Source organism: Drosophila santomea, chromosome 2L, assembly GCF_016746245.2.
Source record: "Drosophila santomea strain STO CAGO 1482 chromosome 2L, Prin_Dsan_1.1, whole genome shotgun sequence".
In the NCBI taxonomy this organism is placed as follows: domain Eukaryota; kingdom Metazoa; phylum Arthropoda; class Insecta; order Diptera; family Drosophilidae; genus Drosophila; species Drosophila santomea.
In genome coordinates this window covers 5,544,946-5,564,028 of record NC_053016.2, presented here as the reverse complement: position 1 = coordinate 5,564,028, position 19,083 = coordinate 5,544,946, and the positions used below count along the sequence as shown (strand labels likewise).

The 19,083-nt window shown below is 38.8% G+C and overlaps 2 protein-coding genes across 5 annotated transcripts; one reads left to right on the top strand and one right to left on the bottom strand.

Annotated features, from left to right (window-relative positions):
• Positions 1–4,357: 4,357 nt before the first annotated feature.
• Positions 4,358–12,474, top strand: LOC120458128 (alpha-tocopherol transfer protein-like). Of its 4 annotated transcripts, none has more exons than XM_039645668.2 (8): positions 4,361–4,674; positions 10,762–11,027; positions 11,088–11,179; positions 11,247–11,400; positions 11,458–11,583; positions 11,649–11,827; positions 11,893–12,043; positions 12,105–12,474. In XM_039645668.2, the coding sequence occupies exons 2-8, from the start codon at positions 10,841–10,843 to the stop codon at positions 12,149–12,151; spliced, it is 936 nt and encodes a 311-aa protein (XP_039501602.1). In that variant the 5' UTR covers positions 4,361–4,674; positions 10,762–10,840; the 3' UTR covers positions 12,152–12,474. The 4 variants fall into 4 exon arrangements, with proteins under 4 accessions (XP_039501604.1, XP_039501602.1, XP_039501601.1 ...); XM_039645667.2 differs by having other exon boundaries at positions 4,361–4,682; XM_039645669.2 differs by lacking the exon at positions 4,361–4,674 and adding an exon at positions 7,774–7,865.
• Positions 12,475–12,589: 115 nt separating this feature from the next.
• Positions 12,590–18,761, bottom strand: LOC120458315 (protein peste). The gene is made up of 5 exons (XM_039645921.1): positions 18,516–18,761; positions 14,771–14,952; positions 14,233–14,538; positions 13,663–14,182; positions 12,590–13,599 (listed from the first exon to the last, which is right to left on the bottom strand). Exons 2-5 carry the CDS (start codon positions 14,912–14,914, stop codon positions 12,875–12,877), a joined length of 1,695 nt encoding a protein of 564 aa, XP_039501855.1. The 5' UTR covers positions 14,915–14,952; positions 18,516–18,761; the 3' UTR covers positions 12,590–12,874.
• Between the last annotated feature and the right edge of the window lie 322 nt (positions 18,762–19,083).

Below are 19,083 nucleotides of genomic sequence, written 5' to 3'. Positions count from 1 at the left end.
TTATATATCAGCCGAACGACAGCTTCGACTTCGACGTCGACGTCGATGATAAAGTACGCCGTGGCAGAGGCGATCGCAGTCGTCTTGACGCGACTTCCATTTTCATTCCTTATCTATTAGACTAATGGCGCTCAGCGAAATACAGTACAGTAACAACTACAGTAATCAGAAAAAAAAAAGGTCACCATTCCGGCTGTCAATCACCTTACGCCTTTAACCCTACGGCATCTCCATTGAACCCCCGGACGTCTAGGCCTGAAATCCGACTTTCGACTGTATTCCAAGTTTTTTTTGGTAGTTTCGTCATTGATCGTGATGTTTACACGCGCCCGGCGTCATGAACCTCAGTTCAAATTACCTTTACCTCGAACTTACCCTTGCTACACTCCACTTCGCACACTCAGCATGCTCAGCGTCTGGGGCACGTAATAAAAAAGACAAATTTGTACAAAAAAATCATAAATATCAATTAGCAACGAAAAAAAAAACACGGTTGAACCAGCCTATTGACAGCGGAAACAGCGCTCTGTTTTATAGTACCTCTCATAATACCCGTAAGGCATTAAGATAATGCGGATAATAATGCTTACCCTATACCCTATGACTAGTACACCAGCTGGAAAGTAAAGTCAGTTTAGAATACAGTGAATACAATGTTAAATGCCCTTTTTAAAGTTAAGTATTTACTACTAAGCTGGGCAATAAATGTTTAAAATATTGTTAGATATAAGACGTCGGATGTCTTGCTCTACAATAACCACATTAACCCTTAAGTGTACTCTTTTTACAGGGTATGCGAACTACTTGCGACTAAAGTCCAACGCGGAATTCTTGAGTGATAACAGCTCCCAGAAAATATTCTGCTTCCAGGGCTATTATCGAATGTTTCATGTTCTACTGGAAAAAGAAGTACCAACCATTCTAATCACAGCTCATAATCCTTATCAGCGGCAGCGCTGCCAGCGTCGATAGTCTATCTCTTTCGGTTTCTTTCGCTGTGAAATATTGTTTTTATTGCCAAATCCACGCTGGGTTGTGGGTGGTGGGGGTTGGGCGTTGGATCTTCGTCGTTTCACACCTTCGGGGCATTGAATCGGTTGGAGGATCGTGAATAGCGACCCGTTATCATTGTTAGCCGCTTTTGTTGCTGCATTTCATATTGTTATTATTGGTACGTGATTGGCTCTTTATTTTGAAATTCATGTTCCAAACACACAATAACGCCTTTGGCAATATCGACTTATACGTGTTCTTACACATTCAAGTACAGTGAACGCTCGATAGCAACTACGTATTGAAATTAATAGCAAGTTTACCATATGTGCTTATTTTTATCTGAAGGCTTTTAAAGATCTGTATATTACATTTTATACTATTAATATCAATTAAATTAAAACAAAAATTGTAAAAATTATAAAACAGCTATGCTGTCACTCGTTCATGTTTTCGGTAAAACAGTGTATCTATAAGAAAGAGCACTGTATTCTACAACTTCCCATAAGGTGTAGTCATAGGGCAAAGTCTTCACTTTTGATACGATTTGTTGTCGAAGCTCAATGTAGTCGTCAACCAGCTACTATTTTTGCTGTTGTTTCTTTGTTTTCGATTTTGCCCATGTGTTCGACATGTTTTTGTTATTGTTTTCACTTATTTGTTACTAAGTTGCCGAGCTCCTTAGTTCATTCTTTCAGGCTGTTATTGATACTGCCATTGGTGCTGCATCAGCTGGTTTATTGAGCTTCTGTTTTGCTTTTGTTGATGAGCATTTAAATGCGTTGAAAAGATTGAGATACTTGTTCGAAGTGTGCAGGTTCGATTGACACTTTTATTTGCCCACGAAAAACATTCAAAAGATTCGATCAACAAACTTATCTCGAGTCGCACAGCTGTTAGGAAACTGAATTTCTTATAGTGACTTAGTACTTTTTTAGGTATAGAATATAAAATATAAATTAATAAGTACGATTTCACGCAACTTTGGAATCTGCCTTTGAATCCCATAACTTAATTTGAAATTTGGTGTACCGTAAATTTCATTTTATTAAGCCCTAATTTTGCCAATACGAGTCTTAAATAATAAGGTATAAGTTCGATTTTAAAATAAGAGATTTATGGGGTTATATCAAGCCCTAGTAAGATTATTTAAACTCGTTTAAATAGCCTGTTTATAATCCGAGATCTTTATCTTTGAGATTCAGTGATAGGGGATTGCTAATCGCGATAACTTTTGAATACCAATGCATGAGCCATCCGTTGATAACTGAAAGTCCCCAGCGGAGAATGCTAAATACCTCAGGCGATAAGTTCCAGATAATGTATACCTATTATGGACACATGTTTTTAAATAATGAGGGTAAGAAGGTTCAGGTTGAACTTTGAACATCTGAAAAAAGTCGGCTAGTTTGGCTGGTGAGCAACTGTAACCAGATACCTTAAATAATTACAAAACAACCTGCTCAAAGTGCAATAAATTAAAAGAGCATAATACTGATCGGCTGATCGATGTCTTACCAGAACTCATGCACTGAACCGGACGAAGTTTACCAATCAGGCGTATGTCGAGCTGATTCCCCAGTTCGACTTTGATCCTCCAGTAATACAAGCTGACGTCGGAAGTGCCATAACGACAAAGTGCAACCAAAACCAACAAATGTGTGTCATCTGTGATGAAATACTGGCATTGAGAAAATATTTACTAGGGAAAACCACAGATGAATAATCTCCAAGTGCTTTTTCAAAATGGATAAAACATTTTGAGGTAAAATAAAATAACTATTCAGAAGTATGGTGATGTACGAGCATTTAAAAATATTTTGGCTGGACAACAGACAAGGTTGCTGGAACTTTCACCTATGATAAAAAAGTACTAGTACAGTACTAGAATAGTTTAATAGCTGTCAATGGGAAGGTCAGTTACAGTGCGAGCCTATCTGCTTTAAATATATAATTTAAAATAATTAAAAAACTTTTTTAGGTGGACCTATGTACATGTTGTTAAATATTATAATTGCTTCTCAAAACTTGTGTTTACTTAAAATCTTCCTATTTAACAGTCATGCTTACACATTGCGTATACGTAATTTGCTGCGTATACTTAATTTTTAAGTGTCCATCATTAAATAGAATAAACTTCACGCGGGTTTCAATTTACAAAGTCGGAAGTAGCTTTTACGTATTCTTGAATGTTCCTGCGTTCATATCTTCATAGTTTGCCTTGTTTACATAACTAAGTAATTAATCAACAAGCTATTTGGCTCTCAATACGTGGTCATTATCTTTATGGCAAACCGTTTTTTTCCCCACATACTGCCATAATTTAGATAACTCAACCTGCGAAAAATCAGCCCCAAAAGGTAGCGATGATAACGAAACTGTTGTTTGGCTTAAAAAGAAAACTGCAAGCATGGCCAAAATGAAGCAAAAGAATTGGCCAAGAACAAATGCTATGAACTTCACCCGGTGGCCCTGAAACTGGCCAAAGAAAGTTGAGTATATCAGCTACGAGTGCTGCCATCAGCAAATTGTGTGAAGCACTCAAAGAGGTAAAAATAATTGCAGTTATTCAAGCGTGGTTAATGCTCGCCCCCAGGGGTTCCACCTTGGCTAATTGATAGATTGACACGATCTGATATTGGCTGATAAAAACTTGTTTACTACTTCAAAGTCAACAACTAGGAGCTTAAAAAAGTTTCGAGGTTCGGTTCCTTGGTTAAACAAGTTGGGCTGCAAGCTGTCAGCCAGTGTTAGAAAAAGTCAAAAGGGATTAATAGAGTTTACGACAAAAGGTTTTAAATAAAAGGTTTCTACATCAATTTTACCAAAAGTGCACTCCGAATCAAGTTGACTTTTCTTAATACTTACATTAGAGCTCAATGCTTTTATATTTCTAGATAATATTTTGTGTAATTTTTAATCGGCATAACTGCTTTTAAATAGAAATACAACAAAATTATTTTTAGTCAAAATGACGATGATTTGTAACGATTAAGATAGCTCATAGATAATAGATGGTATGATTTAATACGGACATCAACAAAACATTCTCTAATCTATTGATTTTTAATGAATTTCTGAATTTAAAAATACAGATAGAAGGTTAGATTAAAGATAATAACTTTTTTTTAAGTCCTGCGAATTGTTTTCAATTTAATATTTTCTAGTTTCCTATATCAAGTGGCGGTTACATATTTGAAAAGCTTTCCGCGTGAAAATCTTGAAAAAGCTTTCGCAGTGCTGGAAAATGCCCCAGAAAAGAGACAGCTTTCATTCGACTCTCATTTTGTTCAGCATTCGCCGTAGCCGTTTTATTGTCAAGCTTGAGTTGGCCAGTTAATTAATAACAAGAGCTCGAGAGCGTTTTTCAATCTCAGAGTTGTTTCGACCGCGTTGTCATTTGGACGTCGTCGCATTTAACGCATTTGTGCCGCCAAAACTCGCAGCTGAAAATTCGCGTCCTGTGCGCTTAGGAAAATCGAAATCAACCCCCACTAACTCCACCGCCTCCTCCTCTTTTGCTGCCTTTTTTGGCCAATTGCCAAAGTTTGCCAACAGTGAAACGTGAAATCTCCGAATTTCCCTTTGCAAAAAAAAAAAAAACAAAAAGAAACGCAAAACAAAAAAAAATTAAATATCTCCGTGCCGTTCGAGGCGTGTAATTTTGTGTGTATTTTTGCGGTAAGTCGGTAAGTTGCGTTAACCACATTATGCTCCATAGAAAGCGCATTTTGGGCATTGAGTTCGTGGATTTTGTAGTTTACTTTTGCCTTTGGGCAATGTGCGCATGCGCAGCTCCGTTGACACACTTTCTGCCCCCAAACCAACCGCACCTGGTTTACCTGGCCAGCCTGGCCAGCTCTCTTGCTTTTGGCCATAAAAACAATTACCACTCGGCTGCATTTCGTCAGCGCGTGTGCCACCAAACCGAACTCGATGCCCGCCCTCCCGTTGCGTTGGTCATCTGAATCCCAGGGTATTACCATTCATAATCTCCGCTAGCTCACCACTTTGGCACTCCAATCGCCGATCTGTCGGTAGCCGATAATATCTGTGGATCTGTGTGGCGGCTAAGTAAAGTGCCAATTGCCTAAGGCAGATGAGTAGTGGTAGTGTATTGTGTGAAAATGTGTGGTTCCAAATTATTTAACAGCTCTTAACGCTGTGGCAAGTGAAGTCGCTTTGAATGGCGCACAATAATGGTGCTAAATTGTTACTCTGTCGTTTTTTGTTCAGCATTTTGTTGCAGCGGCGTTAGAGCTGTGGCAATTTGAAGCTATTTTAATTGTGCATAGTTCATGTGGGGGCACAACTTAATGAACCATTTGGCATTATTTGTAACGGTATGCACAGTGCTATATTTGAATTTTTAATTGCTAAATTAAGCCGTTGAAAATGATATTACAAAGCAATATTCACGTGCTTGTTTCATTAAAATCATTTAAAATAGAGAAAACTGACTCTTTTTTATGCAGATATTTGGTACTAAAAATGGGACAACATTTTAAAGTACATTTTATAAGTAGTTTGTAAAAAAAGATACAGGTCTAACTGCAACTTGTGCAAACCTGTTCTTTTTAGCGTGGTTCTACTGTCACCTTCATAATGCATGCAAATGTAACACAATTGAAATGCAAATTGGCGCATTGTACTCCTGTCCCTTTCGCACCCAGCATAGCGACGATCTTCCGTCCCACTCCAACAGGCTTTAATTTCTGTTGATTCACGGGATCGTTGGTCGCAGTTTATAAATATTTCAGACCTCAATCAGCCGATTCAGTGGGCAATGAAAACATTCACTCTATTGACACCAAAACATTGGCTGAGTTTAAAATGATTTGCACCCATTAACATAGCAATTTGGTCAACTTATTTGGACCTTCTATTTAACCATTAAAAACTCGGCTTAATTCTATAACCACATATAACGACCTTGTGGTTCTCAGATGCCGAAAAAATAAGTGAACTCAAAACCAGTTAAACATCTTTGGGCCGATCGTCTGGTGTGTGGGCCTGAGATTTACCCAAATTGTTAACATTTTGTCAAGTGAAGGATACCCCAGAGACTTGCGAAAATATATACAATGAGCGGTTATTGAATCTGAAAATTTACATATCTCTGAATACTTCTCTATTGGCTGCGAACCGCTTGGAACCGAAGGCGAATTTTTATGGCCGCGCTCGCACGATCAAGTCTGTTGATTTTGGCATTGTGAAAGAAATCGAAACCGGCTATTCCTGCTCCTCGAGAATCATTCGAGTCGCGTGTTTATTTATCTTTTGGCTAGTCGGTTCAGTGGGTGAGCCAAAAAGTGCAGGTGCTGACTACTAAAGTCATTTGCTTACTGGTGGCCCAGTTCATGTTTTCCGAAAAAGAGCTAGGAAATGCATTGTGCAAGAACTTATAGTCTGAGTCTAGTATACACAAAGTTAATAGTTTCTTGTAGTAATTGAATAAAAATGCCAGTACTTATGATGCGAATATATTAAAGTTGAAATAGCAGCATGCACAAGCATTTAATTTTCATTAAATAACATTCTTACATATTTAATATCTATCGTTAGGGTTGTTGAAAGTTCAACAGTCAGTTACTACCCTAAACAGGTAATTCTGGATATTCCCTCGCCTTCAGATAAATTGAGCCCGATTTGCATTTAATGTTTTGATCGCTTTCATTGATTGGCTTATAGCCGGCTAATTGCTATGAAATCACACATGCTTATCTCGTTACAATGAAAAACGAAGTCCTCCACTTAGCCCAATAGATTGATATGCGAGGCACGAGAAATACTCGTACATTTGACTTTTGATCAGAGCTGACATTGTACTATATATACCGTATTCACAAACTGGATTGACCCATTTAGAAGTCAGGGGCGAGTCTAAGCCGATAGCAAAGTGGTTTGTAATCAATTTATTAGCTCGATCATCTAGTTTATAGCACAGGTGATTCGGTTTTAATAAACTCTCCATTAAAGCTAACAGTTTGATTGATTAATCGTGTAGTTTAGCTAGTGTACATATACTTTTCACTTTATTAAGTATAGTTGTTTGTGGATACAATTTAATTGAGCAGTATATCGAAAAGATTGGTTTTATGATATATAATAAACATTATTTTATATTTCTTTTGGCATGTTTACGTCTTATCGCAAATCTTACTTGCAAAAAACGATATACTATTGTCATGAAAACAAAGTTGTAAGATAATTACCCCAAGTGTATTTTAAACTTCGGATTTTCTATTTCTATTTTTCAGTGACTTCAGCGTAGCAAATGCTTCGTCATCTGCGGTGCTGCAAAATGGTAAAATGCATAAAGAAAAATGCAAATTGCATCTAATAGCCGGCTAGTTGATGGAATTGATCATTTTTCATATGACTTGTTTATTTATGCATATCATGTTGGCTTGGAGTATTGAGTGCATTTTGTTTTTCTTCTTATTATTATAAAGGCAGCATTGTTTGTTTCTTTTTTCTAATACTTGAATGCCCGGCAGTTAAGTTGGTATTGATTAGACAGCCCTGAGTTTGCGGGATTACTTCAATTGTTTGCTAATCTGTGTACAATAATAGCTCGCTTATATGAGTGTACATAACCCGATTAGACGTTCAAACTGAATTTGAATGTTCCTTTGTTCTCTTTTCTTCTGGGTTGCGATACCAGTTATCAGCTTATAGCTTATTTAAACGACCGACTACTACTGGATTTATACCCAATTGCACATCGTTACTTGGGGCCACAATTTCCGCTTGCGAGTGACAGTAAGTGAAACGCCTCAGTTCGATTCGGTTGGGGCTGGGCCAGTGAAAGGCCACATAAGTTCAAGCAGATAAAGTGAAATAATACCCAGTGGAGCACAATTGTTGAGGCAGGTGAAGTTGGGGCACATAATGCCAGCTATTAAATGGGTATCGCACGTTGCACGCTGGTAATTATTTGTTTGCATCAGATCGTTGATCGACTGTTGGAAGTTTTCTTTCCATGGAAACATCAGATTCTGCCAAAAGTGCATCCGGGAGGTGACAGTACGCAGTACACTGTTGTGGGTCATAAAAAATAAACAGAGTTCACAATTAAACTAGCTGAAAACGGGTTTGGTTGCGGTATTGTGTTTCCCGATTTTGATTAAAATGAGAAGTACAAAATTCCCCTTTGTTAAAGTCTAAAAGCTATTTATAGATTAGGAAGTAATATGTAAAGTTGTAGAGTTTAAGAAATACATTGTTTAAAGCTTTATAGTTAAATCAAAAGCAAAAAATTCCATTTAAGACAAAGGACCCTAAATAAGTTACCGGTTTTTTGTTTTAACTTCCCCTTTAAGGAGTACTAATTAAAACGAGTTAAACTAGTTCAAAAGGCATAAAAACCGGGAATAATTTTCAAGGATGCGTTCGATGATATGTGGTAGAATTTAACTCCAAGGTCCATAAAAACTCGTTTTTTATAGAGATCGATTTTTTTTTTATTTCGATTAAGTGTTGTGTTGCTTTTATTCGGGATATTCCCTACCCATACAACTATAACTATCAGTAGATAGATATACATTCATTTTGAAAACGTGTCCCTGAAGCTCAAGATCACTTAAAAGAATGAACTTCGTTTAACTTGATTGCTCCCTACTCAACCTACATATCTTAAAACAAAGAGATCGATTAAAGCTGAGTCACTGTGATTTTGACTTTTTTCTGAACACTGACTCTACCCAAAATAGGTGACTAAATTAACATTTTTTCCTAAATGCAAAAGGCGCAAACAGAATGGTATTAAGTCACCGATCAGAGTTCATTTCCTCGCAATTAACACCAACTCGCTATTTGTCAGTTAATGTGGCAAAGACTAAGTAGAACTTTGCTATTTAGTTTTGCTGTGATAAACAAATTATCCTAAATTGAGTTGAAACTTGAGTAAATTGCACCTACGAATGTGTTATTTTTCGAGACATAACTACATGATATTAGCCCTTTTTCTGTAGTTGGCGCAATTTACTTGACATTTTGCGTGCGGTTAATTGTGAATTGTTTTACTCACGAAACCTGTGCCAAGGAAATGTCAAAAAACCAAGATTACGATTATTTGGCGCAATTTATTTTTTATTTTTTGCATTGTCACACCCAAGCTTTTGTCACTCGTTTTCCCACTTTAATTGGATTTTACAACATGAGAAGACAAGATTGACCAACAAATTAGTATGCGCATAACTTTATGGGCTGTTGAACTCCACGGCAAAGACCAAGTCAAACACACAGGCACAAAATAAATAAAAGCATAAATTACCCAAGATTCATTGACGAAATTTCTGGAAGCCAAGAAAATCAAAAAGCCACAAACAAATCACAAATGCCTATGTGGACTCAAAATTTTTCAAGTTTTCGACTTCAATCTATTAACTAATAATAATATCAAACAATCGCTGCTCTTGACCTTGACTTTTACCTTCATTCGCGTTGACCGAACAAAAAAGTCAATATCAAAAAACGTACTAATTGCTTTGAATCATAAAAGCAGCCGTAAATCAGATTTAATGGCCAACACCGATTTGCACTACTCTGCGGCTCACGCCACCGACCAAGTTCTTTTACTTCTCAACTTCGAGTCCGACTTTTCTGTGCCATTGTCAAGTCCTTCATGACAGGGCACACAGTGCAAAAGTGCTACGTCATCGAGCCGATTTTGACCAATTTTGCTTTTTGCTAGCCAAGGTGTTGCCAAGTCGTCTGCGAGCCAAGCAGTCGAGACACGTACTTCTTGATATGTATCAGGCATATAGCGCTTTATGCAAGTGTTCAAATTCTGTAGACGCTGAGAAAATCAAAGAAAAAGTAGTCATGTTTTTATAGTTTCTAAATTATGTATTAAATACTACAAGACGCTATGAAAATCCAGGAAAAAATAGTCATGTTTTTATTTGTTCTAAAAAATGTATTAACTACTACAAGACGCTAAGAAAATCCAGGAAAAAATAGTCATCTTTTCATTTGTTCTAAAAAATAATTAACTAATAAAAGGAGCTGAGAAAATGACACAAAAAAATAGTCATATTTTAATTTGTTCTAAGAAACAAACATTAACTAAAAGATGTTAGCTTTATAAAGCTGTAAAAAGCTGTTAATGACTTATTAAAAAAAACGTAATTTTACGTACTAAAACTCTTTTTTGCTGGTGGTTCAAAGACCTAACATAATTGCGCATAATTAGCACTATTACTAAAATTTTCCCTTCATTAAATTAAATTATTAGGATATGTCAGGCTTTGTTAAAATTATTAAATTAAATTATGAATATATGTCAGGCTTTGAGAAATCATGATAAATGATCCAAGAAGTGCAGCAAACGCCCTGACCGAATTTCTATAACCTTTGCGGTGAGGGTATACAACGAATTTAGCCGTTCGACGCACGTTTTGCGACCAGTTTTTGGCGCTATTGTCTATCAGTCGTATCTGTTTCTATATCTATAGATATATTTACCCGTTTGTCCGGCGGACTCTTCTTCCGTTGTGGCGGTTTTCGGCGACTTTTGCCTATGAAGTTCAGCTTTGAGTCATACATAAACATCGAGGTGTATATGTATATATATCCAAAAACAGTTTTCATTGGAGCGAGGCATTGAACTGTTGCCGCTTTTGCTTTTGCTTTTGTTTTTGCTTTGGCGTTTTGGCCCAGCTGCGGAAGTAACCCAGTTGTGCCAATCGCGTTGAGGAAATGGTTGCCAAACCACTCAAAATGTTTGAGCCGAGACCAAAACAACTTCATTCTCGTTCGCAGCCTGAACCGGTGAACAACCAGCGGCAGATCACGTCATCCAGATCATAGATCATCTCCGATCTCAGACCACATCCACACCATGGGCAAGGCAGAGTGCATTAGCTACGATGAGCAGCAGTTGCCCTACATCGATCTGGGATCGGCACAGATCCGCATGGAGAAGGAGGCAGCTCCGGAATGGGCACTCAAGAAGGCACAGGACGAGCTGCGTGAAGTGCCCGGTGTCAAGGAGCAGGCCATCAAGGATCTCAGGGAACTAATTCAAAGTGGGTGAATCACTATTATACTCCTTGCTAAATGTTGATAGGTAACTTACATATTAATAGATGAAAAGCACCTGAACCTGCCGCTGGATGATGAGTATATGATGATGTTCCTGCGTCCCACCCATTACTATCCAGACAGTGCCTTGAAAAGGGTAACCAACTTGTTGTCTGCTTAAAATTTGTTTATTTTTTTAATATTTTCCCTTGTAATACTTACAGCTGAAGAACTTTTATCACATGAAACTGAAGTACGGCATCGCTTGCGAGAACATTATACCCAGCAAGTTGAGAAACGTTTTCGAGGCAAATATTCTGAATTTGTTGCCCCAAAGAGATCAACACGGCCGTCGCCTTTTGGTGCTGGAAGCTGGCAGTAAGTTTGTCTGCTTAAACAACTTTAAAATTTCTCTAAATAAATTATTAACCTTAGAAAAATGGAAGCCATCGCAAGTGCCTTTGGTGGATCTGTTCCGCGGCATTCAATTGACCGTACTGGGTTCCATGGTGGAGCCCTACTCACAAATTTGCGGCGCAGTTGTGATCATCGATATGGAGGGTAACTAATTCTAGACACTAAATGCCAATTATACAATTAATTAATTAATATTAATCATTTTGCAGGGCTGCCACTTAGCCACATTACACAATTCACCCCGTCGTTTGCGGCCATGTTGCTGGATTACATTCAAGAATGCATCTGCATGCGTTTGAAAGCCGTTCACATCGTGAATAATTCATACATATTCAATATGCTCTTTGCCATATTCAAGCCGTTCATTCGCGAAAAGCTGCGCAAGAGGGTGAGTTCAAACAAGAAAAAAAATGTAATTATGCAATTTATTTATAATTAATTGATATTTTGTAGATATTCTTCCATGGCAAGGACTACAAGTCGCTGATCTCGCACATTGAGGCGAGTGCCTTGCCTCCGAAATACGGCGGATCTGCCACATGGGAACTGCCACCCGGCAAACTCCTGGGCGAATTCTTTGAGTGCTACTCCAAGGACTACGAACGTAAGATATTCTCCACCATCCAATCAAGCTTTGTAGTATAATAACTTTGATTTATTTTCAGTTGCTGACAGCTATGGCTATACTGAGGGGTATAAGATGAAGAAGTAATAGTACAAGGGAAACTCCAAAATCCGCACAATCCACACCACAATCCTCACTTTCCCCTTTCGATTTGTATTTTAGTCACTTAAGTTGGGTCATTTGTGATATTGCAAATATTGTCGTACGTTAAGTAATAGTATCTTTGCCCTTAAAATGTAAGGTTAAGAAAGTTATACACAATAATTGAAGTGGTCACGATTCAAGCTCATCAGTTAGGCGTTAAAGTTGATACCATGTGTACTATATATTTTGTATAATTGTTATTCAACTAATAAAGATGAAAAAATTGTTAAAATCAAAATAAAAGCTGGAAACTTTCATGAAATGAACATAGTAAAGAGCATACGATTTTTGGAACTTTAATGAAATGAAAACAGTAAAGAAGAAAAGATATTTGGAGAGGTCATACCCACTTAATCCACTAAAATACTCATTTCATTTTAGTTGGAGATTTTATTTGACACGAAAGCCATTGGTCATTGAATTCTTTTTAATACAAAACATATCTAATAACTAAGGAATGTAAAAAGAGTATTCGTTAGCTAAGCGAAGACCGCCAAAAGGTTCGACTTCGGAGGCTATCTAATCTTTGGCATAGGCACGGGAATGCTTGCAATTTTCAGTTGGGTGTTTTACAGTGTTACAGTGTCACTAAACTATGAACTACGACTAAAGCACTAGGACGGCTTAACTATCTAGATGGCATTGATGTGTGATGGTCCTGCTGTTTCAATCCTGCTTATTGTCGCTGATCCCTGTGGATGCAGTGGCCACACTTTCACCCGTCTGCGATTTGATGATCATTGGCTTTCGGCCTTTTTCGAGCAGCGGCGAACTGTCCGGAGATCCTTTGACACTCTTCTCGCAGACCAGAGTGGAGGCCTTGGACTTGAGTTCCTCAGCACTGGAGAACTGGGAGCGACTCTTGTACTGGCCATTCGTTTTGGTTTTGGTGCTCAGATCGTATCTACGATGCCGACACGTGGCCAATAGACTCTGCACCGGAGTCCAGCAGAGAAGAGTTATGCCCACCAGCAAGCAAATTCCGGCGAAGATTTGACCGGACAACATGACGATGGGCAGCACCTTCAGTTGGTCCGCCATCTCTGGAGTGATCCTTACTTTCTGCTCAAACCAGATGAGTGGGAAAAAGATCCTGGGTATGTCAGTGTACAAACTGATGCCTTGGATGGGCTCCACGAGCATATTGACTTGAAATCGAGCAGCCACTTCCAAGGGAATACCAGTACTGGGCTGCACAACCATATAGAACTCGTGATCCTGCTGGTTGGGACTCAAGCCCTCCACCTGATCAACGAAGTAGGGATCGCCGTTGAAGAAGTGCGGATAGGACATGAACACGGGAGATCCAAAGCGACAGGAACTGATGTTCATCACTCCCGAGGGAACACACTCTCCACCGCAATAACAAAGGTTCTCAGGATACTGGGTGCCTGAAATATACATCTATCATATAATAGGCACTCGCGAATTGCACTAGTCCTATCAAGACTCACCATTATCTACGGAACGAGGTCCGCCTGAGAACTTGTAGCCCTCCAGTCCTTCAACATCCATGGTTTCCACATAATCCAGCGGAATCGTTCGGCACATATCGGGTGTAAATAGACCGACACTATCGCCGGGTTTCAGATGCTGTGGCTGGAACTCCCCGGCGGAGCCATTTGTCATCCCGCAATAGGAGTCAAAGAAGCCAGTGTTTTCCTGGTAATTCCACGAGTGCATCTGACCCAGTTTGGCCAGCTGATCGGCGCCCGTGAAGACATTGAAAACTCCAGTGAGATCGGCGCTTCCATTGCGCGTGTAGAACCAACCGAACTTGTCGAATGGCACCTTGACCTCGTCACCAAAAATGGGCATGGCTATGGCCACGTCGATCATGGCGTCATTATATCCGGTGAAGAGGAGTTCATCGATCGTCTTTTGGACGGACATTTCGGCGCCGTACATCTTCAGACCCACGTCGACAAAGGAGCGCTTAACTGCGGGCCAATGTTTGGCAGTGGCGGCTGCGGACTGATTATAGGATTATAAAAGTACAGGGTATGTATACGTTGGATACTCACCAGGGCCACTGCATTGAGGGTGGTAATCTCATCGTCCAGACTGCCGTTACTGCCCTCCGCATCGAAGTAGAACAAGCTGCGCCTGCGATAGCTCACAGATGCGTTTTCCGGATGCCAGTGGATGTCCACCTTATCGGGTCGCTCGGTGAAGCGATAGGGACCCACCTGCTCCAGAATGGGCTTGGTGGAGAGATTGCCAAACTCCTCCGGATTCGTCCAGTTGTACAGGTAAATGTCCAAGCTGAGATCCATGGGCGGACTCTTCCAGTTGTCGTAGACACGTGTGTCGGGGGCGAGTGCCATTTCCTGCCGTGGAGCAGAAGCCGCAATTGGTATTAATTGAAAATCTCAACGAGTTTTCCTCGATCTCTGACTCGCAGCAATTGAGAGGCGGCTGTTTTCCTTTGCCTCTCAATTGGCTTTAGCCACTAATCAAATGCAGCTGGCCGGGCTAACACTCAAGTCAAATGAATTGAATTGCACTAAACTGAGCTGAACTGAACTGAACTGAGTCCTTGTCAATATGGAGTGGGATTACCTTTTGCATGATCCAATCGAAGAGATCCAACCAGAACATGCCGCACAATATGCCAAATAGTCCCAGGCAGAAGCCGAAAATGCCGATAATTAATTTGCGATTACTTTTTTGGCCCCACATGGCGCTGTTCTGTGTTGTTGGCATGGCTCACGCTGGGCGGCAGTGTGGATACCTAATGGGGCCTGTAATGATATGCAAGTCATTGAGACACCATTGGAAATGGATAAATTGACAGGCTAATAGACATTGGCAAACAAGTAAAAATGTATCGAATGGACGCACTCATAAATGTAGTGCAGACTCAGAATATTCTGATGGGTTTTCAATAATAAAAACATTTAAAACAAATTTACGAAAATAAATTATTATAAAACTTTATACAGATTTTTTGTAGCGTAAATAAATTTATTTTGTGTTATTTAATATATTTAAAGCCTATATATAAGTATGTTTTTAACATTACTTTTGATGTATGTTGAAACTTATACTCATGAACAAAATGAGGTTTATTTAGTAACATGTTTATAAATTCGTGTTGCCTACTTTCGGGTAGCGCTGGTAAAAGTTTAAACAATAAACATGTAAAATGAAATCTCTTATTAACATATGCATCAAGTCCCTTATTAATATAGGTACATACAAGTATGGCGAACAAAGAAATGCCCAACAAAGAATTGAATACAAATAAAATGCAAAAAGCGCAGCACTTTATTGAGTGACGAATTCCCATAGCGTCTATTTTTATCAATATAATTGAATCAATTTAAGCAAAGCGTGACTCTCAATTGCTGTTTACACTCATGTAGACTAACACTAAGTCCGGTTAGTACATATGTATATACTCGTACACAACTATAGTAGAATCCCCTATCAGTGGTGATAATTACAAAGCATCCACCGACACTCTACGATGATGTGTTTTAATTAGCTATGATAGTAGTTTGAAGCTACGCTGTAAGAATTACGTGTAATTATCAGTATCATTTGACAGCTAACATGCATGAATATGGATGATATTATATGATAGGATGCCTATAGCAGGCATTCACTGTACTCCGATAAGCGGATGCTGAACTCCTAGGTAAACGCACCCATGAGGAAGCCGAGCCACAGACAATTGAGGAAATTGAACTGCACTGCACTTATCGCTTATCGGGAACCCATCCCCTGCCAATTACCCGTATTTGACCAATCTGAACAGAGTTCCCATCACTTCAGCATAAATATTGCATACGAGCATGTACATATGTACATACATATGGAACAGGTTCGCATCTCTGTGATATATCGTCATAATTGAGTCTATCAATTGACCCCGCAGTGAGCTATGGTTGGGTCTTTGACACTTTGCGTTATTGCACATGAATACGAGTAGCAATCTATATATATACCCATATATATATATATATATATATATGTATATATGATTATTTGGGAGCGTGTCGGTTGTGTTCTGGTGTCTGGTAAATTGATATGATTATGTCTTTTGAATGATGAATAGCTGTCGAGCATTTGTCGGCGCCTTTTTATTGTCTTCACAATTATACAGAAGTGGGTTTTAATTGAAATGGACATTGGACAGGTGCATCATGTAGAGTTCATCCCGCATTTTTCACATCATTCAATTAGATCAAGATCAATCTCGCACGCAACGAAGATAGATTTTAATTGGAAATCCACAAGTTTTTGGCAAGAATATCTCTATTTAGTAGTGTACAAAAGCTGCATTTATCTTAAGTTAGGTTTCTTACAGTGCTTTGATATTCGCTCTTGAAGCTGGAAACCTCAACACTGAATAATTGCGTTTAATTAAGCTTTAAATTTTGCTGGCCGCGATATTTGATTCATTATTAAATTGGGCGTTCTCGTATCTTTCTCTCTGGTTCTTGATCTTTTATATTAACATTTTTATGAATGCCCCGAACGCTTTATTCATATTCTATGCAAATGCACCGAGTACACTGAACTCTGAAATCAGATGTGAAGTCACATCGAAGGGGAATGCGTTCTGAAACATTCTATAAAAATTGCCATAATAACTGCAGCTTTTAGGTTCACTTCATTAGTGCAAGTGCACTTGATATGAAACGGAAATTCCAAGTTCTAAGTTAAGACACAGTAAACCCGATACTTCAAGATCGTCTTTTGGATGTGAGCCAAGTCGACACCTTCTCAGTTTTTCCTGACGTTTTCCAGCCCCACTCGACCACAAAGTCTGCCATTGAGATAAACCGCAACTCAGAGATTTTACGCAGTTCGCAAACAGAAACTAGAGTCAACAGTCATGTAATTGTAATTCACATATGCTCGGTCGAGTTTTTTGATAATGAGCTATCGGCATGTAATTGAGTTTTCGCAGCCTTCGAGTACGGAAATACTCACAACGCTTATAAACTATGCCAAAACCTAAAAATAGAGATTTGGTTTTGGTTATTTGCAAACAAAGTGTCGTCTTGGCATTTTCAAAGGTCCATGAACTGCAAAAAGTTATTTTCTTTCTTTTAATTGAACTTTAAGTTTGGTCTAAATTTATAGACAACATTTACCGCTAGCCAAGAACTTAGTGTTCACTAAAGTTGTTTGAGCCCTTTGGGATTCTTAATTAATTCATTGTAAATAGATTAATTGATTTGATTTTAATTGGCCACCATGAGTTAAGTGCTTAAACCAAACACGAGTAATTTGCCAACGAACAGCTGTTTTTATTGATGATTCGCCAATCTGCGCATTGATTATTCAATTAGCGAATTATTCGTAGCTAGAAAATGAATGTGAAGTTTCTTTGGTTTTAAAGGTTTAATGAATAGCAAACAATACGAAAATTTAAATAAATATTGTAATAGGGTCTTAAACAGTTGCGTTTCCAGTGTGAAAACACGAATTTGCTAAGCTCTTTAAATTTTTAACAGACCGTTTTCATTAAGTGTATTTACATTTGTTTTACAGATATTTATTGTCTTATAAAAGCACACGCAACTGCAATTAGATAGCATCAAGATATTTAATTAACTTGAACTTTAAATGGACCACAGGTCGCATACGCAATGTTTTTTTTAACACCACCGTTCTTTTTGGGATATAAATGAGATCACCTGCGGTAATTTTAATTTTATTTTAAACATAATATATACAATTTTCTCATGTATGGGTAATTGTTTTTAAATCCAAATTGACACTAAAAATCAAAATTTTTTATTTTTTTGTATTTTCAATTGCCGAAAAAAACGAACATTATAATTTACCAACTCCCATTTCTGCTTTGATTTAAAAGAAAAAGCTACCAGACATAAATCGTCAACGGGGCGTATGCTTAATATTTTCCTGAGCAGCTGTTTCCACTGGAAACTGTTGATACCCAGACTAATTTTAGACCAATAATCTCACAATCAACAGGTCGCCGCGCTGCCCAAGCTGAAAGCCCTTTGTTTTGCATTCCGGCACTCTTATTTCCTCAAAGGAAAGCGATACACAAAGCCAGTATAAACACAAAAAGAATGTATAATATACATAGGTTGTCACTGTACATACTTATACACGTATATTTGGACTTTTGTCTGGCGACAATTTTTCACTCTTGTCGCGTTGATTTCATTTAATGGCCTGTAATCTTAATAAGTCTGCCGGCGATTAAGCCAAATCAAGCCGAAACTGAATGTGTTAACCTTAACCAGGCATAAAGTGCGAGGAAATTGCGTGATATTACGAAAGGAGTTTTCTTTGTTTTTCTTTTTAGAGGCGCACTCACTTGACTTTTATTTGCTAAATAGAAACAAATCACAGGCTCTTCAATTTTTTTTTCGTTTATTTTTTTCTCTGGTTTTCCTGGCGAGGAAATTGAAATTCGATAAGGATGTGGACAGAACGCTTGAGCACGTGGAGGATTTCTTTGCACAGATAGGATAGCCGGAAAAGTGGACGCGAGTGCCAAGGAAATGCCGTAAACTGGTACCGCTTCGCCCGGCGGCTTCGATGCGACTGTGCGGCGGACTCTCGCCGAACGGACCGCGAGCAGAACGGAGCAGGGCGGCGCGGAGGGAAGCGGAGGGGAGCGGAGCGGTCTCGGCGGCCGATGAATGTCAGTCAAGTGCGGCACATGGAAATGAAAATGGAATTGGAATTGGGCTTGAGAAGAGCTCCGCGTATCCGAGCAACTGTGTGTGTGTGTATGGGTGTGAGTGTGTATGGGTGTGTGTGTGCAAGTGTGTATGTGCGAGTGGGTGTTTGGGTTAATTTGCGCTTTGGGCTTTTCATAGTTGTGCCATTGAATTTTGAATTAAACAATATATAATCTGAAACCCGAGTGCGACTCTAAA